This window comes from Halichoerus grypus, chromosome 14 (genome assembly GCF_964656455.1).
Source record: "Halichoerus grypus chromosome 14, mHalGry1.hap1.1, whole genome shotgun sequence".
Lineage (NCBI taxonomy): Eukaryota > Metazoa > Chordata > Mammalia > Carnivora > Phocidae > Halichoerus > Halichoerus grypus.
The window spans coordinates 11,008,049-11,033,167 of NC_135725.1; the positions used below are offsets into that span (position 1 = coordinate 11,008,049).

At 43.3% G+C, this 25,119-nt stretch overlaps 1 protein-coding gene across 1 annotated transcript in view; it reads left to right on the forward strand.

Annotated features, from left to right (window-relative positions):
- The window catches only part of PGM5 (phosphoglucomutase 5), a 194,989-nt gene that overhangs the window by 134,728 nt on the left and 35,142 nt on the right, over nucleotides 1–25,119 (forward strand). Inside the window, exons 8-10 of the mRNA XM_078062323.1 lie at nucleotides 4,110–4,245; nucleotides 8,297–8,480; nucleotides 22,887–23,021. Of these exons, the coding sequence (XP_077918449.1) occupies nucleotides 4,110–4,245; nucleotides 8,297–8,480; nucleotides 22,887–23,021 (455 nt within the window). The remainder of the gene's footprint in view (nucleotides 1–4,109; nucleotides 4,246–8,296; nucleotides 8,481–22,886; nucleotides 23,022–25,119) is intronic.

The window sequence follows — 25,119 nt, forward strand, 5'->3', positions numbered from 1 at the left end:
GTGAGACTGAGCATTTGTTCCAATGTTTTTAACTATTAATATTTTTCTCTTGAAAAATTGCTCATTTGTGCCCTTCCACACAGTTTTCTATCGGGGTTTTTTCTTTCTCATTGACTCATAAAATATTTATAAATATGAAGTGTATTAGCCATGTAATATATAATGTGAACAGCTCTCCCCTCTGTTTTTACTGTTTATGGTGGGGTTTCAGAAAACCATTTTATACCTTTGTGTTTTCTGCATTTCTTGTTTAATTTACCTATCACTGATATGGCATTATAGTTCATTTGCTTTAAAGAATTATTAAAAAGAAGGTTGTATCCCCCAAGCCCTCTCCAAAGCATACTATGAGCATCCAGGGGAAACGTGTGTAAATGAAACATCATCAGTGTCTCTATCCCCACCTCAGAAAGCTGTAAAGAGCACAATTTTATTAGATCATTATGGGCCCTTATGAATTTTGGCAGATGTTTAACTTGTAGGCAAATATATCCAAAGCCAACTCATAATCTACTATGAAGTTGGCGACAAAGGGGCGAGATTTTTTTTTTTTAAGTCCTGCTAAAAGAACTTATGTCTCTTCTACCACTAAATTATGACATCTTATTTCACAGAGTTAATAGCATCTAATGGTTCTATCTCCAGGTAATGTAATCCAGCTGGAAATGCAAAGGTATGCGAAGCCCATGTTTTAAAACAAAAGAGTATTTTTCTCTAGCCAGTAAATAAAAGTGATTTTTCAGCTATAAAAGGACAAAAGGTTTTGAAATTATCCCATCGGGCAGGGTTTCCTAGACTTGTTTTTTTGGCATTTAGCCATGGAGCCAGCCCAGCATCTTCCAAACTTCTTCCATTTTTGTAGCAGTGTGAAGAGTTCGCTGGATAAGATGAGCGTCACCCCCGGTGTGATGATTAATGCCTGGGGTCCTCTCAGCCTAGAGGCAGCAGCAACCAGATGTCTAAAAGTGTCATCAGCAGATCAGTGATCAGCAGAGAGGAAGAACCAAAAACTGATTGTTTTTCCTTTTAAATATCTTCACTGCTCTCTCAAGGTTGTATGTTTCCTTTTTGAGGAAAAGCATGTAACATTTAACACCATAAATGTAACAAGAGCAAATGACTCATAGCTTCATTGAGAAGTTGTCAAAAATGTTGAACTTAACTAAAGTATTATTCATCCCATTTCCAAGGTTTAAATAGCTTTGTGACATCGGGTCTCCCTTTTTGATTTTCTATGTATGTTTCATAGCCCGGAAACTGAAGAGTGCTCTTGTCCATTCTCATTGCTCTATTGCAAGAAGCGATGGTCCAGCCCCTGGTCCCAGTCCCCTTTCTTACGATATGGTTATTGCTAGTGTCAGAGGATAACATTATATGAATTACTGAGAACAATCTGCCTTAAAGTGTGTCTTAAGGAATTAGCACCATGTTGGTGCATTGTGTGAATTACCAATGATAAGATTAACAGCCGCAACAATCACTTGTGACATCCCAGTCAGTGCTCTAAATACCTAGGCATGTGTAATCACTTCACCCTGACAGTAACTCTGTGGGGTGGGAGTCATCGTTGTCCCTATGCTGTAGATGAGAACAGCCAGTCACACAAAGGGAAGTGGTTGAGCCAGCACTTGAACATGAGGAAACTGACTCAAGAGCCTGCCCTCTGGACTTGATTAAATTGGTAGGACAACTCCACAAGATTGGTGACGGTATCCTCATTTTACAGATGAGAAGTCGAGGCTCGGAAAGGTTAATAACTTTGCAACAACTTCTCACACATGTGGGAAGTAGCAGGAGTTTGGTTTCAAACCCTCATTCCAAAGCCTTCCCATGCTTTTCCCGTTACACCATGTTCCTTACGCTGCTACATGTGCCTTGTATTCAGGACTCTATTCATTTTGGAGAGAGCTTAGAGTTGGCAATAGACAGGTGCTTAAGTGGGCCTCTTGCACTTCCTTCTGGTTCTTTTTTGCTCAGAAACCTACCTGTTCAGCTGGCATTCGTCATTTGTGTGAATGCCATGATATGAAGTGCCTCTCCTTCTGTGGAGTAGCTGTAGGATTAGGCTTCCCAGTTTCCCAGGTTATTCCTGCATCGGGGACTTTGTGGTTGCTGTCCCTTGGCTTGGAAAACTTTGTCCCCACATCTCAGCGTGGCCAGCTCCTTCTCATGTGTCAGCTCAGATGTCATCATCTGACGACCTATATTCATTTCCTGAGGCTGCCATAACATATTACCATAAACTGAGTGGCTTAAAACAACAGAAATTTATTCTCTCATAGTCCTGGACGCCAGAAGTCCAAAATCAAGGTGTTGGCGGGGTCATCCTTCCTCTGAAGGCTCTAGGGGAGAATATTTCCTTGCCTCTTTCAACTTCACGTGGCTCCATATGTTCCCTCCCTGGTGGCAGCATAATTCCAATCTCTGTCTCTGTCTTTTTTTTTAATAATTTTTTTTATTATGTTATGTTAGTCGCCAAACAGCACATCATTAGTTTTTGATGTAGTGTTCCATGATTCATTGTTTGCGTATATCACCCATTGCTCCATGCAATATGTGCCCTCCTTAATACCTATCACCGGGCTCACCCATCCCCCCACCCCCTCCCCTCTAAAACCCTCAGTTTGATTCCCGGAGTCATAGTCTCTCATGGTTCGTCTCCGCCTCTGATTCCCCCACCCTTCATTTTTTCCTTCCTTCTCCTAATGTCCTCCATGCTATTCCTTATGTTCCACAAATAAGTGAAACCATATGATAATTGTCTTTCTCTGTTTGACTTATTTCACTTAGCATAATCCCCTCCAGTTCCATCCATGTCGATGCACATGGTGGGTATTCATCCTTTCTGATGGCTGAGTAATATTCCATTGTATATAAGGACCACATCTTCTTTATCCATTCGTCTGTTGAAGGGCATCTCGGCTCCTTCCACAGTTTGGCTATTGTGGACTGCTGCTGTGCATGTGGCCCTTCTTTTCCCTACATCTCTACCTTCAGGGTAAATACCCAGTAGTGCAATTGCTGGGTCATAGGGTAGCTCTATTTTTAACTTTTTGAGGAACCTCCACACTGTTTTCCAAAGTGGCTGTACCAACTTGTATTCCCACCAACAGTGTAAGAGGGTTCCCCTTTCTCCACAACCTCTCCAACATTTGTTGTTTCTTGCCTTGTCAATTTTTGCCATTCTAACTGGTGTAAGGTGGTATCTCAATGTGGTTTTGATTTGAATTCCCCTGATGGCTAATGACGTTGAACATTTTTTCATGTGTCTGTTAGCCATTTGTATGTCTTTTTTGGAGCAGTGTCTGTTCATGTCTTCTGCCCATTTTTTGACTTGATTATTTGTTTTTTGGGTGTTGAGTTTGAGAAGTTCTTTACATAACCTGCTCCTTTGTATTTCTCCTCTCTGTGTCTTCTCCTCTCCTTCGAAAAACACTTGTCATTGGATTTAAGGTCCACCTGGATAACCCAGGATGATCTCATCTCAAGGTCCTTAATTCTATCGGCAAGACTGTTTCCCCAAATAAGGTCACATTCATAGGATCTGGGTGAGCATATCTCTTGGGAAAGCCACGACTAACCCTCCTGTAGATAAACTACACTACACTCTAAGTAATAGAGTTTTTGCTGCTGTCATACTCTGTGACTTTTTTGCATAGCCCTTGTCCTTATTTAATGCATCTTGTTCTCTCATCTACTTTTCCATTGCCTGTCTCTACCTACTTGAATTCAAGCTTATGAATAAAGAGCTGTCTTGTTCCCTGCTGTATCCCTAGCACCTAGACCAGTGTTTGGTATATTGTAAGGATCACCAAATTACTGAATGAATGAATGATGGCGTTGGGCAAATGTGATGTCACCTTGGCTCTTTGGTACTTTCCACAACTTCCAGGATTGTATTTTACTTTTTGATGTTATTTTGTTATTTGAATTTCAGTTGGGTTTTTTTTTTTGGAAATGCAAGTATATGATGGGACATGTATTTATCACGATGGATAAATATATCCAGCCATTTCAACATTCAATTTCTAACTGGTCTTCATAGTTCATTTCGCTTTTACTTTTCCCCTAGGAACAATTCCTCAGCAGAATACTTCTTTCTTCCTTAGGCTCCGATCACCTCCGGGAAAAAGATGGCCTCTGGGCTGTCTTGGTCTGGCTTTCCATATTGGCTGCCCGGAAGCAGAGTGTGGAGGAAATCGTCCGAGATCACTGGGCCAAATTTGGCCGCCACTATTATTGCAGGTGAGAAGGGTAGGGACCCTGGGGAACTGCCCTTAAAGGAAAGTGGTGGGCTAGAACCTTAAGAAGGAGGCAGCTTTCAGGACGGTCTGAGGAACACAGGGGCTGGAGCCCCTGATAGGTGTTTGGAGGTCCTGTGAAGGACCTCCAAACTGGAAGGCATAAATTTCCCCTCCCCTGGTGACATTCCTCTGTGATCTTTTCATCCGTGCCTATAAGGTGGGCAGCCATTCCAAGGGGGACTCTGAACTGCGGAACCTTGAAAGTCCTTTAGTGCCCGTGACAGTTTTATAGTCCAATCGGGGGCTCTCCTTGTTAGTTCTCCACCCATAATTATCAAGGGAGGGAGGCAGAGGCAAAGCTGTGACAGGTCGGACTGCTTTTGTAATCCTCTCCTTCCCTCTGTCTTACTTGCCTGCTAACGGTCCAACAATGTCTAAGGTGCCCTCTGAAGGGGCCATATGGTTCAGGAGCCCCACCTTTTGCTAAAGTGTTGTCCCTGTGAAAGGAGATACAGAAGAGGGAACTGTTACCCTGGGAGGGACGAAGGGCAAAGGTCAGTGGCTAAGAGCTCAGGGTTGGGGGGCTCTATATCACTTTCCTGTTTTTGAAATAAGTGAGGGGGCAGAGTCTTCTGGCTGCCTGGTTGCCTGCTAGATATGTGTACCTCGATATGATAGGTTTGTGTTCCTGGTACCAAGCCATGGTCTTGGGGAAGCAGTGATAGGCAAGGATGTTAACTGTGGAGAACCTGGGGATCTGGCAAGGGAATCCCTGGGTATCCTCAGAGACTCTCTCTGTTTGGAAAACAGAAATTGTGGCTCCTTTGCTTTGTTTATGAATAGTTAACTACTTTGGGTGTTTGGTTATGTTTTAAGAGCTTAAGGAACAGAAAGAAAGCCTTAGACTTCCCTTATAAGGTGATTGTTTCTTCTCTTAAGAAGTCGTTTACTTAGATAAATATCAGAGAATAAGAAAGCCCGTGATAGGATTCATTACTGTCAAAAAGATTGCAGTGCTCTGGGAAATGTTGACAGCGCCCTAATAGTCTTTTCTCTGGTTTAGTCAAGAAGGCAGAGGTTGTTAACTGCCTGAAAACCACCTCAAATGATTCCTTGTTTTTTTTTTTTTCTTTTAAAGATTTTATTTATTTATTTGACAGACAGAGAGAGACAGGGAGAAAGGGAACATAAGCAGGGGGAGTGGGAGAGGGAGAAGCAAGCTCCCCACTGAGCAGGGAGCCCGATGCGGGGCTCGATCCTAGGACCCTGGGATCATGACCTGAGCCGAAGGCAGATGCTTAACCGACTGAGCCACCCAGGCGCCCCTCAAATGATTCCTTGTATCGTAAAATATTCTCAAGGCAGGTGGGCATTTGTTTTACTTACTAGTATTTATTTTTTTAAAGATTTTATTTATTTATTTGACAGAGAGAGAGCACAAGTAGGGGGAGCAGCAGAGGAAGAGGGAGAAGCAGGCTCCCGGCTGAGCAGGGAGCCCGATGCGGGGCTCAATCCCAGGACCCTGGGATCATGACCTGAGCCAAAGGCAGACGCTCAACGACTGAGCCACCCAGGTGCCCCTACTTACTAGTATTTCTAACTAGTGCCCAAATATCCTGATTCTTGTGGGCCTTTTTGGCATACCAGGGAAGTAACTGGCACAACAAAACTTTCTATTGCACGAAGTTGTTCCAAAAAAGTCCAACCTGATAAAATATGTTATGATTGCCAACCTCTGGCTTAGTGAGATCACTTTGAGTTAGGGATGTGTTCCTCATAATTTGTGCAATGATTATCTAGCTTTCTGCCAGTGTTTTGAAGACGTGGTGTTATGATAAGTGTATTTATAATATAGTTCATTTTTTTTGTGTGGCCAAGAGCTTACATGATAATTACATTTTTCATAACAAATACCATATTAGAGAATATAATGCAATGGAGATTTAAATTCTTGTAGAACATTGACTTATGTTTCAGATTTCTGTCCAAAGAGATCCCAGAGATAAAGAAAAAGGGAGGAGGGAATAGGTAGAATGAAAGGTAAACACTTTTTTTTTTCAGCCTCCAGCAGATATAGGTTGAGAGATCCTTGTGGAATAAAATGACTTCTAGCCTGTTCTTTTTGGTGGGGAGGAGATAATTACACAGTTTTGTTTGACTTATTTCTGAGCCTGAAGTTGTGTCTGGGAACCCAGATGATTTTCCTTGTGTGAGTGGACCCCAGAAGGTACTCTCCATTGAAAGATTTCCTCCCTTGAAAGTGTGTTGTGGTGGTCAGAGGGGGTGGTTTGCGGTAGCGAATGGGGGGCCGTCCCAGAGTCTGCTTGTGTATGAAGATGAGCATTTGGGCAGGCTGGTCTGACCACCTCAGCCATAGACCGAATGTGAACTGTCCCCTTAGTGGATTTTCTCAACCTCTGAATCTCTTTCAGTGCCCCTCGGTATCCTAATAAACCCTCTATCCCATCCTCCTGCCCCTCTCTGCTTGGTTGGGTCTTGATCTTCCCCCAGAATCCTATCTTTAAACAGAATTTAGGCTTAGAACACATCCACTGCTGAGAATTTTCTGAGACAGTTCCCAGTTGTTTTGTTTCTGAGGCTGGGGAGGGCACCTCTGTGTAGGAGGGGGAGATTACAAGACAGAGTTACAGGGACAGGGGACCCGCTGCTAGAAATGGCATCATTCCATGTTTTCCATTTTGGCTAATACCCTGATGTTTACTCAAAGTCTTAAAAGATCTTGGGTGAAGAAAAAGTAACAGTGATTCAAGTCTTCCTTCTTTCAGCTGGCTGGGAACTCACATCTTGTTCCTGTGTCACACAGAGTACAGTGTGAGATCCCATCAGAGCCATGTGGGCACAGCTGCCCCTTGAGGGCTTCCTTCTTAAGCAGACCCCCCTGGGTGTGCCATTTGGTTTTGGTCAAGACTGACACTGGGGAAGACTCTACAGTTTCCTTATGGTAGTGACTAAGAATAAAATCAATTAATAGTTTTAAGCAACGGCGTCTGGCATTGGGCCAACTACTTGATATGCATTATGGTATTTAAACCCTACAACAACAAATGAGATAGGTGTTATTTTTAGTCTTTTTTTTCCTAATCACCTCCTAGCCCCATTGTTACATTTGATGTTCTTGGCTAGGAGGACTTTTTTTTAATGGAACAATTGTGGTATTTCTTCCAAGTTTCCAAGAGAGTTTTATGGTACGTTGATGTCCCTTCCTCCTTCTCTCTTCACCTCCCTTGATTCCTCTCTCTCCTTCCTTCCTCCCTCCCTTCCCTTCCTCCCATCTTTCATCCCACTGCTTGATAAACACTTACTAGAAGCAGCAGAGAACAAAACAGATAAGGTCTCTGCCCTCCTGGAGCTTGTGGTTCGTGTGGGCAAAAGCAGATAAGAAATAAGTAAACAAATACACCAAGTCAATACAGATTGGGATGATTACTACAAGAAAATATCAACAGTGATGTGAGAGAGGGAGAGAGAGAGGGAAGTATCTTGAATGGATGGTCGGAGAAGGTCACTTTCCGGAGGTGACACTAAGTTGGAAAAGTGACGGAGGAGAATGTGTCAGGTATTCGAATGGTTGGGGGAAGAATATACCAGGTTGAGGGAACAGACAGTAACGGCAAAGGCCCAAAGGCAGGACAGGGCAAAGTGTCTCTGGGGACTGGAAAGGAAGCCCCTATGGCTGGAGCACGGGGAACAAGGGCGAGAGTGGGACAAAGTCAAAGGGGTGGGTGGGGTCGGATCCCACAGCGCCTTATGGCCTGTGGCTAGAGTCTTGTTCTCAATGTGATGGGCACTTGGGGAGGGATTTAAAAGAAAGGACATGACTTGATGTGATTTTTACAACATCACTCGGGCTCCTGTATAGGGCCTGTGTTATATGGGCCAGGTAGAAGAGCGTGGGGACCAGTTGGGGTGCTTTTCTGTGCCGTTCTTCCAGGAAAACAAAACCAGTGATTAGATGACCTTGAGAGGTCTACCCCGTTGCTGGCTCTCTGATTAGGTTTGTCTTCACCCTGTGTCCTGCCTTCCCTCACCAGGTTTGACTATGAGGGGCTAGAGCCCAAGACAACATATTACATCATGAGGGACCTGGAGGCCCTGGTCACGGACAAGTCCTTCATCGGCCAGCAGTTCGCCGTGGGAAACCACGTCTACAGTGTGGCAAAAACAGACTGCTTTGAATATGTGGACCCCGTGGATGGCACGGTGACCAAGAAACAGGTACTTGCTAGGAAATCGCCAGAATGGGCAAAGCCAGGGGCCAAAGTGTCCGATGGCTGGAGAGTTCTGTAGGGCTGCTCTGCTCTGAGCGCTTCATTAGACATACGAGAGCCTGCAGCCAGGAGAGAAGAAAGCCCTTGGTGAGGGTTACCTACCTAGTTAATTCATGGCGGAGGGTGCATTTGAACACAGCATCCTGTCTGTCCAGTATTCTTTCTGCTTGTAACTGGCAGGCTAATACGGCACATAGATAGACACCCAGTATTTCCTTCTGAAATGTCTGCAGCCTGAGGGCTCATTGCAGATTCAGAAAAGGTTCCCAGGGCAAGATACTGCTTTTCCTTGGCACCCCTGTTAAGTGCAGGTGTGTTTCCCCTTTTATGACTGTATGTCATTGAGAATGATAGGAGCATACCCAGATGGGTTTGTAGGGGAAGAAACAGTGGGAAAACTTGTCCCACAAAACCCAAAAGGAAGATTTATGGTGGAGAATGATTACAAAAGGTCAGGGACAAAATCAACAACTTCTGTCATGGTCTCATCTTTGCGAATTGTCTAAGAAAAGTTGAAAGCTACTACAAGTATTTTTTCTTCTCAGTTTGTGTGTTTATTGGCTGTGGCAAAAACTGACCACTCTAGGAGCACATTTCAACATTTACAGTTCAAATAAGACACTGAGTAATGTTAAGAAAAGTTCCATTCTAAAATCCCCAGATTCTTATCTTCTGGTACACTCTTCACCAAGAACAGACAACAAAATACATCAGAAGCTATAGGATTCCAGGGACTAGATGTAATGGTAGTTACTGATCTTTTTATTTTGACTAATATTTCACACAGTCTTTCTCTTGGGGTCCCCGACTTGTAGATGTTCTAAAGCCTGGAGGCCTCCTATTACTTTTTTGGTATTCTCCCTCTGGTCTGCTGAGTTTCATGGTGGTCTTTCACCTCAGTCAGAATGTCATTGGTCTTTCATTCTAGAAAGCCTTCCATGGCTGGACAAATTGATGACTGCTTTACTTTGGGAAGGTGTAGGGTAGTCGATAAAAGAGTGGTTAAGAAGTTTGAAGAGCCAGGGCGTGCCTGCGTGGCTCAGTTGGTTAAGCATCTGCCTTTGGCTCAGGTCATGATCCAAGGGTCCTGGGATTGAGCCCTGCATCGGGAGTCTGCTTCTCCCTCTGCCTGCCTGCTTGTGCTCTCTCTCTCTCTCTCTCAAATAATAAATAATCTTTTTTAAAAAGTTAAAAAAAAAAAAGAAGTTTGAAGACTCAGAAGCACATCCTCTCCCTGCCCCACTTACCAGTTATTTGACTTCAGGAAAGATGCCTGATTTCCTTGAGCCACAGTTCCTTCCTCATTTGTAGCACATCTATCTCACAGAGCTGTTTTAGAAAGGCAATGAAATAAAAGACGCAAAAGCTCCCAGCGATCCTTTACACAGGGAGTACACACTACGTTTTTGGTAGTTGTGTTTTGTTTCCCACGAGGATGCTTTTTTGTAGATGAGATTGAATCCTTTCCAAAATAACACTAGTGAATTTCGGAGATGTGAAGTCGGGAGCTCAGCACGTGGCATCTCAGAGCCTCGATGCCGCAGATGAATCTTTTTCAATTCTGTACCATATTCCTACTTCCATTTTGTAAAGGAACATCAGAACAAACATTGCCTAAATCCAAGGCTCATAAAATATGTGCTTTCTAAGTTATTCTTGGGAGGTTTTTGTTCCCTGGTGGGGAAGGCTTGAAAACCATTCCTTGAAAAGATTATCTAGTCAGTGCTGGGTTCTGGACTCTGTCTGCTCCTGAGAAGCTTGTCTGTTGAGCTAATTTGTTTTGTTGTTAAATCCACTAATACTCTACCTTGTTTCTTCCCCAATGCACTCACCATTCGTATCCTTTTTTTCTTGGCTCTTTTAACAGTTCACATCAGGCTAACTCCACAACTAGATCTCAAGTTCAGACATCTATTTATTCCACGTCCCCTCCCCTGCAACCCTCAATATTGGTTTCCATTTTTACTCTGGTACTTATTATTTTTTCTTTCCATACCCTTTCATATTAGCTCACATGTGGCCATAAATAGTAAATGCTATCAGGAGCTGCTCTGGGGAGTTTCTTTAGCAACAAAGGAAGATTGTGGTTCATTTTCCCAGATTCTAAGACCCAAGTGACAGTTTATTAGCTGGTGGTCCTGAGTCACCCTGGAGCTTTTCTGCTGCTCTGGGTTTGGCTCACTGAGGATTTGGGGAGGCAATTAACACTCAGCGGCATCCTCATTGTCAGCGAGTCATGTATGGTTCTTGCAATTGGTCCTGTTGGCACAGAGGGAGAGTTCCTGCATTGTGGGGCTGTTGGTAAACTTCCACCACTGAAGCCCACATCTCAGCGCCCCCTGAGAAGTCAGAAGTCATCAGCACTTGGTTCCAGGGATGGTTGAGTCTGGGCACACTTCATGTGACATTGTTGCAAAGCAAGCACCATCTATTTACTCCTAAAAGACATATTTGAATTTAAATGAACATGTATTATTTTTAAATAGCCATAAAGCACTTTGGCACATTCATTCAATAGATATTTCTGGAGAGCCCACTAAATGCATAGTAATTGGTTTTTGTCATGGGGCATTATGGGGGTTTTTTTGGTTGTTTGTTTTAGAGAGGGAGAAGGGGAGCCGAGGGGCAGAGAGAGAGAGAGAATCTTAAGCCCAGCATGGAGCCCAACGTGGGGCTCGATCTCATGACCCTGAAATCATGACCTGAGCTGAAATAATGAGTTGGACACTTAACTGACTGAGCCACCCAGACACCCCTGGAGCAGTTTCTTTAATATAAATGTATAACAGCTTTATCGAGATATCATTCTCACACCATCCAATTTACCCACGTCAGGTGTAGAATTCAGTGGTTTGTAGTATATTTATACAGTTGTACCATCATTACCACAATCAGTTGTAGAACATTTTTGTCACCCCCAAAAGCAACTTGTACTTGTGAGCTATAATCTCCATTTCCAACCCTGGCAATCCCTGACCTACCTTCTGTCTCTCTGGATTTGCCTCTTCTGGATATTTCACATAAATGGGACCATACACTATGTCGTCTTTTGTGACTGGCTTCTTTCACTAAGCAGAGTGTTTCTAGGGTTCATCAATGTGGTACCATGTATCAGTATTTCATTCTTTCTTATTGGCAAATAATGTCCCATTGTGTGGATAGACCACATGTTGTTTGTCCATTCTTCAGCTGATGGACATTTGGGCTGTTTCCACTTTTTTTTTTTTAAGATGTATTTATTTATCTTAGAGAAAGAGAGCATCCACAAGTGGGGGTAGGGACAAAGGGAGAGGGAGAGAGATAATCCTGAAGCAGGCTCCTCACTGAGCATGGAACCCTACATGGGGCTCCATCCCAGGACCCTGAGATCATGACCTGAGCGGAAACCAAGAGTTGGCCGCTTAACTGACTGAGCCACCCAGGTGCCCCGAGCTGTTTCCACTCTTTGACTATTATGAATAGTGCTGCTGTGAATATTCACATAAAGCTTTTGTGCAAACATAGAGTTTCTGTTATCGTGGCTGTGTAGCTAGGAGTGGAATTGCTAGGTCAAATGGTGACTCTAGGTCTAACCTTCCAAGAAACAGCCGTATAGTCTTCAAAAGCAATTGTACTGCTTTCCGTCCCCCCCAGCAGTCTGTGAGGTTCCAATTTCTGCACGCTTTTGCCAACCTTTGTTATTATCTGTCTTTTTGGTTAGAGAATACTGTAATTTAAAATAATCTACTAAATTATGTATTATTTTAAAATTAAGGTGGAAGAGACTTGACCTATAAGGACAAACAAAGTATGCCTTGCCTAGCAAAACCCAAAGGAAACATTATAATGCAGCATCTCTGTTTGCTGTGGGCAGCCGATTGCTACGGCTTCTCCAGTGTTGTATTATGTTGGAGTCAAGCAGACATAGATATGAAGGCTGGCTTTGTCACTGCCTTGATTGGTGACTTTGGGCATATTACTTAATTCCTCTCTTCTCAACTTGTTGGGGCGGGCAGATGGCATGTTGGTAATAATTATCATATAGGGTTATAGAGAAGGTGTGAGGAGAAAGTCCTATAAAGCCCCAGGCACAGTGGCTGGTATCCATTTGATATTCAAGAAATACCAGTTGCTTCCGCCTTGCCAGAATCCTCAACTTGACTGCATATCAGTTTGAGGAAAGGGTGTGAGTGGCATTCAAGTGTACAGCCTTGAGATCAGCGAGTCTTGGGTTTGAATCAGCTCTGCCGTCTCCTTGCTGGGTGATCTTAGGAAGTTACTCAACCTCCCTGTGCCTTTCCTTATCTGTGAAAATAGGAAGAATCATTGTGGCTACCACATACAGCCCTTGGGAGAATCTGATAATACATAGGAAGTCCTGATACGTAATAACCACTAATAAATGGTTAACTAAAAGAAGTTATGTTAAAAGAGCATCCTTGGGAAAGAAGGATTTTGATATTTAATGAGCCATATATGATGAGAAAAGCAGGGAAAACAACACTGAACAGAATACAACTTTGCAGGGTGTCATGTGAAGACATGGGAAGGCCTCCTCAGTTTCTGAGTCATCTATGAATTGATTCAAAGTCACATTTCTCTGCCTTCCCTAAGTCCGCCCCTCCCTCATCTCCTCCATCCCACTTGGTGCAGAAAGAAAAAGGTTTTTTTAAGGCAGCTCAGTCTCCTTTTTGTCCTTGATTTGGGGTTAGAGTCAGGAAAGGGACTGTGGAAAAAAAAAAGCGGTTTCACATATATCTCTAGAGATAAAGAAATGCTCCTCCATCCAAAATGAAATTAAAATCCTGTTCTAGTGATAAGCCCTGCCCCCTATCTACTTCACTGCTGTGGAAATGTTCAGCAAAGTCTGTCCTGCCTGTGAGACCCTGTGGGGGTCATTTAAGGAGCAAGAAGGAAACCCCTGAAGTATTAAACCCCTGACTTGAATTCCCAGGGACCCCACTGGCTTCCCGTGGCCTATCCAGGTCTCATGGAATTTACTATGGCTGCCTCCAAGTGGCTGATATTTTTGTGATGTTGAGTGCCAAGAGGAAAGCTGATGTGTGTCCTCCATTAAGCGGGACCCACGAGGAACTCTGATTTAGAAATAGCAGCTCATCCTCTCTTGTCCCATAAGGGTATGTCACTGTTTATTTTCAGGTAAAATCTAGTCACACGAATGAATGATAATGGATTCTTCAAATATGAGTGGGAAAGATAAACCAGTAGCTCCTATGAGAGCAGGGAGCAGTTTGACCCAGTTGCCAACTAATTCAAGTGATTCCCACTTTATGCCTTGTAAAGAGATGGGAAAGATGAGGGAAAGGTGGGTAGCTCCTTAAGGCTTGACGGGTGGCCCACTCTTTCCTCAAGGATGAGGTCCTTGTACAAACATCAAGATTTCCCATAGTGCCAGGCACTCTCTCTCTTCCTTAACCATCAACAACCCAAGGAATATCATCAGCACCAGATTACCTCTTACCATTATCCTCCCCATCTCCTCCTTGTAGCTGAAATCTCCCGGAGTCCCCACTCAGTGCTTCATGGTTATGAGACTCTTCCAGCTCTGACAGAAGGAATCCTCCAATCCTGGTGGTGTGAAAAATGGACAATATGACAGATGGTGCCAGCATGAGTTGATGGCATATTGCTACTAGGGTGGGCATCGATCCAGAACCATGACCTGTATTTTGAAAATTAGCTTTGAAGAGAGAAACCTTGATACCAGGAGCAAAATTTAAGGAACTGAGTCTCTCCTCATCTGTCCCATGCCTGTATTTCTATTTAAGAAGATCAAAAATCATGAAATTCCACCAGTGCTGAAGTCATTTGCCAGTAACAGTTCAGCTGATATTAAAAAACCTGATGTAAATAAAAGCATACCAGTTAGCTGATGTGGAAAACCAAATCCAATTTGATTATGTCAGGCTAACGCTCAGCTTATTAATACCTCTTCCAGTTACACAGACTGTGTGGAAACATTTTGATGTTGTCCTCAACCTGGAAAAAAGAACCATTTGAAATTAGTTCAGAGAAAAGGCACACTTTGAAGACTGATTGCAAAGTCAATTCGCTTTTAGAGTTGTTATTTTAATATGCAGGAAGGTGTCTGCATTTTTTAATTTCAATATTTAGAAATAATGAAGCAAGTCAATTGGCAATCTTGAAATCACATTTTAGCCTAGCCTTTGGTGCTTTAATATCTATTGAAGTGCTATTACCCTTGGTCAGCAGAGAGAGAGAAATTTATCATGGCCTCGTTTCTGGGGGCATCATATGAAGACAACTGATTGGTGTTAGCTGGAGACTCTAGGGGCCAAGGACTGAGTTCTCTATTTAGAGTTAGCTGGTCAACCTTCAACTTTCATCACATTCTAATCAATGAACCAAGTGAGGGACTGTTGTGAACAGCTTATCTCTGTACTATGCCACTTGCTGGAGTGTGGTTTGTGCATCTCAAAGTGGAATTAAAAAAATCATCTCGGGCGCCTGGGTGGCTCAGTCGGTTAAGCGTCTGCCTTCAGCTCAGGTCATGATCTCAGGGTCCTGGGATCGAGTTCCGCATCAGGCTCCCTGCTCAGTGGGGAGCCTGCTTCTCCCTCTCCCTCTGCTGCTCTCCCCTGCTCATGCTCTCTCTCTCTCTCTCTCTCTCTCTCTCGCAAAAAAAAAAAAAAAAAAAAAACATCTCAGTCATGCTGATTATCCCACCTATGGAGTTTAGTTGAATATGAAAGTTAGTACTTACAAATAGCCCTCCTCTGTTGAGTGTCAGAAATGTTTAGGTAGTGAGGTGTTGTCATTACATGTATATTGTGATAAAATCTGGGTGAGAAAATCCTTTTTCTGTTGCAAGTTGTGATGTTGAAAAAAAAAATCCTCGTAATAAATACATATTCTTTTAGTATTGCATTTAGTACAATACAGTGAAGATAGTGGAAGTGTGATTCATTCATGCCTTCATCCATTCACTGAATATTAACCAAACACCTACTATACGCCAGTCAGCTTGCTGGGCACTGAGGACATACCGGCATACAGAACAGTCTAGCAGGGAAGACAAACTGACATTAAACTTGTAATCACTATAGAGTTTACTGAACAGTATTACAGAGAAAGAACTTATTTGGGAGTGCATAGCAGGGGGAGCTCACCTCAAGTAGGGCTCTGAGGAGGTGATATTTAAGCTGTGCCCTGAAGAATGAGTGGGAACTGGCCCAGGGTAAACCATCTTGTCAGACTAAAGGCCTTTCTTTAATCTAATGTAGCTAAACCATTGTTTGGCTTTCCAGATAAAGAACTGGGATCTCCCATAGGCAATAGTGTTCTCACTGGGATGTTAAAATACTTAGAATTCTCTACTTCGGTGTTCATTCTACAACATTGCAGTTGTGCTAAATAAATACAACTGGGCCTTTTGGTAGGACACCTTGAAAACCATGTATTAGCGGCAGCTGGGTGGCTCAGTCAGTTAAGCATCTGACTATTAATTTCAGTTCAGGTTACGATCTCAGGGTCCTGGGATCAAGCCCCGTGTCAGGCTCTGCACTCGGTGGGGAGTCTGTGTGGATTCTCTTTCTCTCTTAAATAAATAAATAAATACATCTTTTAAAAAAAGAAAACCATGTATTAAAAATTTTTTTTTAATAATAGCTACTTTTCCTGTGATTTTGTCTATTTGTCTTCCAAAGACCAAACACATACTCGTTGCTTCTTAAGGACATATTGGCTGATTAGGAAATAAGGAGAGGGAGACAGTGTTTCTAATTAGTTAGGAAGTTCTTACTCCTTTGCTTCTGGTTCATTGGAGTTTTGTTATGATGAAGCACCTTCCCCTGCCATAAGTTGATTGCTTTGGGACTATCTTCCAAAATGCTGGTAGTTGAATCCTGCTAAGATGTGTGATAAGAATCTGAGCATTCTGGAATAAATGACATCATAGTTACTTCCTACCGAACTACTAATTTTGTGTGTAGTCAGGAGGGTGACTGTCACCAGGAAACATAAATATTAAAGGAAAAATTCGTGGACTATCACAGGAACTGAGGGAGGAAGCTACCCCTGTTGTCTGGGTAAAGTATGTCTGATTCCAAAATATCCCAGAACTGGGGCTGGTGTTGAGTGAACAGGGATCAGCAGCCATTTTGGCCAAAGACGAAGGGAAATGGAACATGTGTGACCTAGTTCCATTGTTCCAAGTTTGATAGTTGGAATCTGGATAATTTTTAAGTCTTCTCTCTCCACGCAGTGCTCTCATCACCTAATGTGGTTTTTGCTGGGCGGGTGTTTTAAAAGAGCACTTAGGAAGTCATTTGGCCTTGATTTCCCCCAAATAATTATTTGCAATTATTGGTCTGCAAGAGAGCTGGGTTGGTGGTGAACAGTCAGTGCACTGCACAAAGGCTCCTGGCCTCATGGGGGAGGAGAAGCTGAAGTCCAGGCCAGCCCAGAGGAAAGATACTTTTCTCTAATTTGTTTTCCTGTTTGTAATCTCTATGAGGGCACAGTATGGACTAGCTGCTGCCCTGCTCAACCCCTTTTGAACTCATGCTTCCAGCTAGCTCTATGACTTCAACAAAGAAAAATGGATAATTCTAGTTCATTTTTTTCATGGAGAGAGTGCTCTGTCCAATCCAAATCTTCTGCTTTGGAAGCTGCGTGCTTTCTTCTACAAAATATGGTTCAGATGTTACACAGCAGTATTTTCACCTTGAAATTCTCCAGATAAATCTTTGGGATCTCCCAGGGGAGATAACATGTGAGTTAAGCTTAAGAGTCTCTCCCACGCCGGTCTTGTCTCCAGGTTCACATGCCTGGTGTGGCCAACTAACAGTATATGTGACATTGTACTAGCTTTCAGGGCCATGTGCTGTGTTCCCCTGGAACTCATCCTACGTCATATTTGACTGGGTCGGATGCTGCCAAATAACTCTTGGTAATGTACAGTTCCTCCTTCCCAGCCTGGCTGCAACATGTCCTATAGTCTCCAAACAAACATCTGGCAGCTCTGTGTGTATTTAGCAACTTGCAGATTTCCCTGCATTGATTCACACAAGGGTTTAAAAAAAAAACAAAACCCAACACTTATTTATCCAACATTTATCAGATACCTGCTCTATGTAAGGCTCTCTGCTCATTTGGGGGACCATAGAGAACATATGAGATACTGTTCACATATGTCACGAGAAGCGTTGTGTGACTCTCAGCAGTCTCATATGGTTCAACCTAAAAGTATAAGCCTGGGGTCAGAAGACCTAAAGTTCTGGCTCCTCTCTTGACCAGTTTTTAACTTCCCCTTTCTTTCCGGTGAAGGGAGGAAGTGGCCTGGATGATTCTGAGGTCCTTCCTTCAGGACCCTAATGGTCTAAATAGATCAACTTAGAACGGACATTTTATGGTCCAAGAAGCCAGTTCAGTGGGAGGGATGGAGAAGATAAATGGTAACAGATCCGTGAGTTTAGTAGTGATTTCAGAGAACATGGCATAGTCCTTAAAATAAAATTAATCTTAATTCTGCCTAATTTAAAAATAAATGTGCCATAAACCATCACCATTCAAGCTTTATTTGGCAATCTTCTGCAAAATCTGGAAGGCTGCATGACTAAGAGCATAGTATCATTTTCATTAAAAGCTTAACATAAGAATGGTATTTATAGACTGATTTATAATTTTCAAAGCACTCTTCACATATATTCTCTGATCTGATGTTCACAACAACCCAGGGAGCCAGGCTGCATTGTTTTTCATCCCTTTTTAGGAAACTAAGACTTACAGAGCTTAAAGTGACTTGCTCAAGACCACCACCTGATAAGCTGAGCCAGAATTCCACCCCTTTATCATTTCCAAATTGACTCTCCACGAGCAGCAAACCAGAGAGGGGCAAATATGGGGAGAAAAACAAAAGCTCTGGTGATACATGGAAGCACATTGGAGGATTTGGGGGTGGAGAAACCTGCAAGAAAGCATGGCCCTTTAACAGTGCTGGGACAAAGCTAGGGTGGGCAAAACCCCCCTCTTGTCGCTGAGGCATACAGCTGCAGGCACTCAATGGGAAGAAAATGCTAGGCTGGCACTAACGGTGCCCCTTTGATACCCCACTCCATCATTAACATGGTCGTAGCATGGAAGACCGCATCTCTTCCCCTTCTTTGAGTTTGTGGCTATTATGTTATCCTGGACATTCTGGCCTCTGTTGTTGCTATAACTACAGAGGTGGCATGGATTCCTTCACTGTTGCTTTAGGAATCCCCGAGGAGATTGTGCTAAAAGTTCTTAGTGTCAGATGGCTCAAGGGGAGATTCTTATAATGGTTCTGCTATTGGCAAGGCATTAGGAGGAGGCTTTCAGGACACAGCCGCAAGATGTTTTATTAGCACTCTCTCACCATGTTGTGGTCCTCCTGAGATTCCAGTCCGATGGGAGTATACGGGTGAAACCTGAGATCTTAAAGGGATCTTCCTTAAGACTGACATGTACTATAGCCAGTCACTTGATCCGTGAGGCAGGTGACCCAGACAAAAGTGGCTACTACTGGGCTGTCCTCATTTGGCTACACGGTAGGATCACCTGGAGAGCTTTTGCAATCCCAGTGCCCAAGTCATAACCTATTCAAATTAAATTATAGTGTCTGGGGTAAGAGCCAGATAGCAATATTTTTGAAAGAACCCAGCCGATTCCAGTGTGCAGCAAATTTTGCAACCCATGGGCTTATGATTTGTCTAACATCACACAAGTGGGGACAGGAACCTATCATGGTTCAGCTCCATTGTTTTTAGCCAAAACGGACCCTTGCCTTAAAAATGAAGGATGAGTAGATACAGCATCACTCACGACTACCCTTCAAGGTAAATATGTTTACCCCAGTTCACTGATGGAGAACCTAAGTGTTTTAATTTGTCCTGTGAGCCCTCCTTAAGCGTGGAAGGAGGCACTCCTGTGGTGCTTACTCCAGTTCTCAAACATGCAGTGACATTCACTGAAGTGTTTGCAAAGGGCCTACTCTTTGCCAGCCATTGTCCTGGGCTGTGGGGATAAATGGTGAACAAGGGACATAAGGCTTTGCCCTACCAGAGCTTATAAGCTTTATGAAGGACCCAAAGACCTATTTCAGCAATTCCAACACTTTAGGGTTAAGGCTGAGATGGGAACTTGTTTTATTCATTTTTAGCTGGGCCTTGTTTCTTCAGGAGGATTTGTGGCAGCAAAAACATGCATAATGAAGTTGTTAGGATATAAATAAGAAACAGAAATCAAGACTGGGGAAAAACATAAATAAGAGTAGAGTCAAGAACAGAAGAAAAATTCATAGCTATGCAAGTCATAAGGATCCGCTTGGGCTGAACCTCAAATTTGGCATTAAGTGTTCTGGCAGCCATATTGAAAAGGGAACTATGGTTAGTTATTATTGTTAGAGAGACAAAAAAATACCAGTTCCTCAGGGAAGGAGAGGCTTTCTAACACTTGGCTCTTAAGGAAATGTCTCATGTGGAATTTTGTACAGTCTCCAAGAATATTCCTAGAGTGACTGCAAAAGCGGGTTTTATAAGGCAGTACCCTGTAGACCCTGCAAGGAAAGGGAGGATATGAAACAAAAATGCAATTTAATAAACCCATTCTTGTCATGAGTAGTCAGTCAGAAGTAAGTTGATTCAGGTCACCTATACGTCCATATGAGTCTATGGCTAGAATACCTGGGGAAGTGCATGGATTGGACACCGTTCATAATTTTTCTTTCTTGGGATTTTGATAAGGCACATAGATAAAATATTTTTCTGGGGTAGAGTTGAAGACTAAGTATTCCGTGTTGTGGATAATGTAAGGGTTTATACCAGGGGATGGCAAACATTTTCTGTAAAAGATAGTAAATATTTTAGCCGCTGTGGCCCAGATAGTGTCTGTCATATAGATTCAACTCTGCAGTTATGACACAAAAGTAGCCCTAGAGGATACATAAGACCATGGGGCTGGCTGTGTTCCCATGAAACCTTGATTTATACAAATAGCCAGCCGGTCAAATTTGGCTGGCAAACTATATTGCCAACCCCTCGTTTAATCTGAAAATTTCAAAAAGCAAAATGTATGATTGGTATGCTTTTGTTGGAATTACAGAACATTTAGAAACTTGGCAAGTCTTGCTCAGTGGTGACTCTGGCCTTGTAATTTAATTGAAAGTAGGTGATGATGCATGCTGGAGCGAACATGGCTCGTGTTCAGGGTACACATTCATTAAGTTCATTGAAAGAACATGCAGACACCAAAGCAAGCCATTACATCTTCGCACACCATAGTGACACTCAATGGACAGGGAACTGGGGTTAATGCAGCACAGAACTGGGCTGGGTCTAGAATTTTTGTCCTGCTATGTGGAGGAGAACTGTGGTATTTCTCACTTGGAGGTCTCACAAAGCAACAGGGGTTCTCTGGTAAGATCTCATGGCTGGTTCCTTAGAAAAGAGAGAGGTCGGACCATCAGCAGTATCTTGTGCATGCCTTTATCATCTTTTCAAGTGCAAAATTTACTCCAGGCTACCAGATGTAGATTCTAACCAGCTTTCTAGAAGTACAGCCAAAGATATGGCGACCCACAAGGGGAAAAAAAAAATAACATAATTTCACTATAAAAAAGCTTAGTTGTGAGTTGATAATACATGTTGATGGTTTGTTATGGCCTGAGTTCTTGAATACTTCCCACTGGCTGCATACGAATCTGGGGTTATTAATTAATTAGTGGTTAATTACATTCATGGTGTAATGGGAGCTACAGGAAAGGGTTGAGTTTGGGTGGTCTTCGGAAGGGGTGGCCTCAAGTGGTTTGGAATCTACAAGAACAGGTGGCTTAGGGCTTCGGCCTTAAATACTGCTTTCACCAACTTTTGCATAACCCGTAGTCGTGAGTGACCAATTACCTACTCATGTGTCCCATATGTGGTGACAAGGGGAGTGCAACTTAAAAAGAAATAACAGCTTCAGAAGAGTTGTAAAAACATGACCGTGGATGCAGTTATGAAACTTTTGTAGCCTCATTGTCTGAACATAATTTGGTCTAGAACACTTCCTGGGTAGTAGGGAATTGGGGCATATACTCCATTCGGAATGTCCTAACTATTCACTCGTCCAGCAGCAGAAGGTTCTTATTAGGAAAACGGTTGCCGCTCCTTGTAATATGGTTGCAATGACTAGTCCAGGCTTATGGAGAGCAAGGACTGTGTCTTTCTCTTCATATCCTCAGGGCTTAGCCCAGGACCTGACCCCCAGGGGCTACTCTAAAATATTTGCCCAGCGAATGAATTCTGGTTAGTATCATCCTATTTGCAGAGCTAGTATCAGAGAGAGGTGAGTTCTGTTACACAAATCGTGGCAGATACTGAATCGCTCCAAAAGAGACTAAGGCTGTTGTTTTGGATTGGAACAAAATATGCCTACAAAACTTAAAAAGCAGAAAACCATTCAGATAGAATATAGTGGCCCCCACCCCACCCCAGCAGATATGGGGGTGGGGTAAGGGATTGGCAGTCAGATTTATATGGCAGGTATATTTTTAATCCTGGCTTATTCTTAACAGCCATGATTTAAGGCCAGACGAGTTTCAAGGGCAAATTTCTTAGGGAAAATGTCTGATGTCAAAGTTGCCTGGGACTTCTCCTTTTTCAGAAATAACAAACGACCAGACTAATTATTTTGTTTCCTCTACTTCTTTCCTCTGGCCCCTGCCAATATGCTTATTTATACCAAGGGCTTTATCAGTTGTCTTAAGAAAACAAATTTCCTTCAACAAACGTTACAATATAATCTGATGGTCCTATTTTTCAAATATCCCTGCCACTAATGAAAACAGATGCACAGAGAACGGAGGCCTTCTGAGCCAAAAACACATTAATACCGCTATGGCTCTGCCCCCCACCACCCTGGTGGCCAGGTGGGAGAGTAAGAAGGAAGGACAGAGCCGAGGGGATGAGACTGTATGCAGGAAGCCCAGAACCCAGCTGAGGCTCCAGACCTGAGCATGTCATCGTAGGCTTTGGTTGCTACAAGGGAATGTGGGCACAAGGAAAGAATCAAGAGAGATGAACTTGAAGCAAAGCCTAGTATCACGTGGGGGTAAGCTTAACACAGGCAGTTTGCTTTACTGTAATAGAGAAATTGCCTACTCCCACGGCATCCGGCAGGTTTCTAAGGGAAAAACTTTGGACCCAGGGACATTAAGTATCATCCCTCCGCCTCTCTCTGGCTCCCACATCTCCCGACCAAAGGAACTTGAGCATCTGTTCATAGTTTTGCCCTGAAGTCTCCCCCAGCATTAACCACACGTGGGTATTAATTGTTACTACCTGTGTATCCCCTTGATTCACTGCTCCATTCTGGGTGTTCTTGATCTCAGGGCCTGAGGATCATTTTCTCAGATGCATCACGGCTCATCTTCCGGCTCAGTTCCTCCAGCAGCGTGCGGGCCACCGTCAGACTGTACGCTGAGAGCTACGAGAGGGACCCCAGCGGTCATGACCAGGAGCCCCAGGTACGCTCAGCACCGTGTGTCTCATCGTTCCTGGAAAATTTAGGGAGCCCTTGTGGGCCTTTAGTGGGGGTGATTTTACTTTCTGGAATCTAAGTTACATATTGATAGATGCAGCTGAAGGACAAGCTTACAGTAACTGGAGACAAAATTTCACTCACTCATGACAGTGTTTGGAACAGAAAATTTGGGCTCTAGCCTCTATGAGTTTAGACCAGCATTTCCCAAGTGACTTGTCTTTCTTGATTGTTCTGCAGTTTGTTGAATTGGGGTGACCTCAAGAAAAATGACCTTGTATAGATAGAGAAATGTTTAGTTAGAGTCAAGCTGGTCCAACTCCTCAGAGCCTTGACTGTGCGCATGTAAATAATGAATCTCCAGGTGTTTGGCAAACTCTGGGTTGGATCGTGACCTTGAGGTGCGAGTGTAGATGCTACGCAGGCCCTCCTGTCTGAGATTGCTGCAGAGCCCAGTTTCTCTCAAGAAGAGGGCCGAGGGCTGGTCTGCATTTAAAGTTAAGGGAGGCTAAGCTAGATCAGCCAAGGCTGGGGCACCCTGTGTTTAGCAAAGCCCCTTCATGTTGTCAACAATAGGACTAATTAAGAACTCAGAAAAAATTACAAAGAGCCCAACCGTAAGCATCCCCACTCTTACATTCATTAAAGCTACAGGCAACATTAATTAATAGCAGAAAGGACCCACCATAACGTTGGATATTTCCAGCTACACTGCGGGCCTTCCCTTGCCCCCTTGGTCTCTACTTCACCCTGGGTTGTTTGTTTTTTTTTTTTTAATATTTTATTTATTTATTTGAGAGAGAGAATGAGATAGAGCATGAGAGGGGGGAGGGTCAGAGGGAGAAGTAGACTCCCTGCTGAGCAGGGAGCCCGATGCGGGACTCTATCCCGGGACTCCAGGATCATGACCTGAGCCGAAGGCAGTCGCCCAACCAACTGAGCCACCCAGGCGCCCTCACCCTGGGTTTTGAAGCAGAGTCCTTGATGAGGTGATTCCTTGAGATGAATGAGTGGTTCCATCTGCAGAGCTGCTTTTGTGGAGAAGTAGAGAAGCAAAGAAAAACTTACTGCCTCTCATTTTAGAATTACTCCAAATTTCCAATGATAATTTGCCAAAGTTGTGCCCTAGAATGAGACCAGAAAGGGTTTTCTTTCTTTCTTAGTGGTTTAGTGTGTTTTTCTTAAAATGGTATCTCTCTTTGGAGAGTCTCAAAGAACTTGATAAATATGGTGCCGTAGATCCTTATAGCTGATGATGGAACCAGAAGGTCTGTTTGGGGTCAGATCATCTCAGATGGGGAAGTAGAGGCCTGGGAGGCTGAAAGCTAAGAGCATGAAGCTAGTATAAGGTCCTTGGCCCTTTCCTGTCAGGATCACAGGCTTTCCATGCAAGGACGGGCCACGCCCTGCCAACATAATTTGTCAGTGAGTACATTTCGCCCAAGATAGTACCAAATCATGCAAGAATTGGAGGCTTACCCTCTCTTTCCATATAAAACCCTTCTACTTTTCATGTTGGGAAAGGAGATTAAAGCAAGGCCCTAAAACTCCAGAGCTACATACAGGGTGAGGAATGATATTCCTGGCTTTACCAACTCTGACTCACTCTGACTCGAGGCTATTTTTTCTCAACATTCTTTTCCCTATTTGCACAGGGTAAGTACTTATGATAAGTAGTTATGATACTTGCTTATTTGTATTTACCTTCCACACTGACTGCAGGAGTGTGACATCTGGGCCTTTAGACATATGTGAAAATGATCCTGTGCACAAGTGAGTCTCTCTCTCAAGTGTTCCACAACAGCCAAGTGGTGCCACTTTTTTTTTCAGAGCTTCCTTTGAAGCTGAAAACTTCCATAGGCCTGCTCCTAGAGGGTTGTGCGTTAAGTACTGCTTCAGTCTGTGGGTAGAGAAAACATAAGTAATGCTTGTTTCAGTGGCCAGTGCTCTTTATTTTCCATCCTGTTGGTTCAAAGAGTTTGCCATTTTGAATGGTTGAGGAATCCTTTTGTTGATCGTGTTCTTCTGATCAATAATCTGCCTTCCCTTTTTAATCATGAGCGAGGGTCTTCCCAAACCTGGAT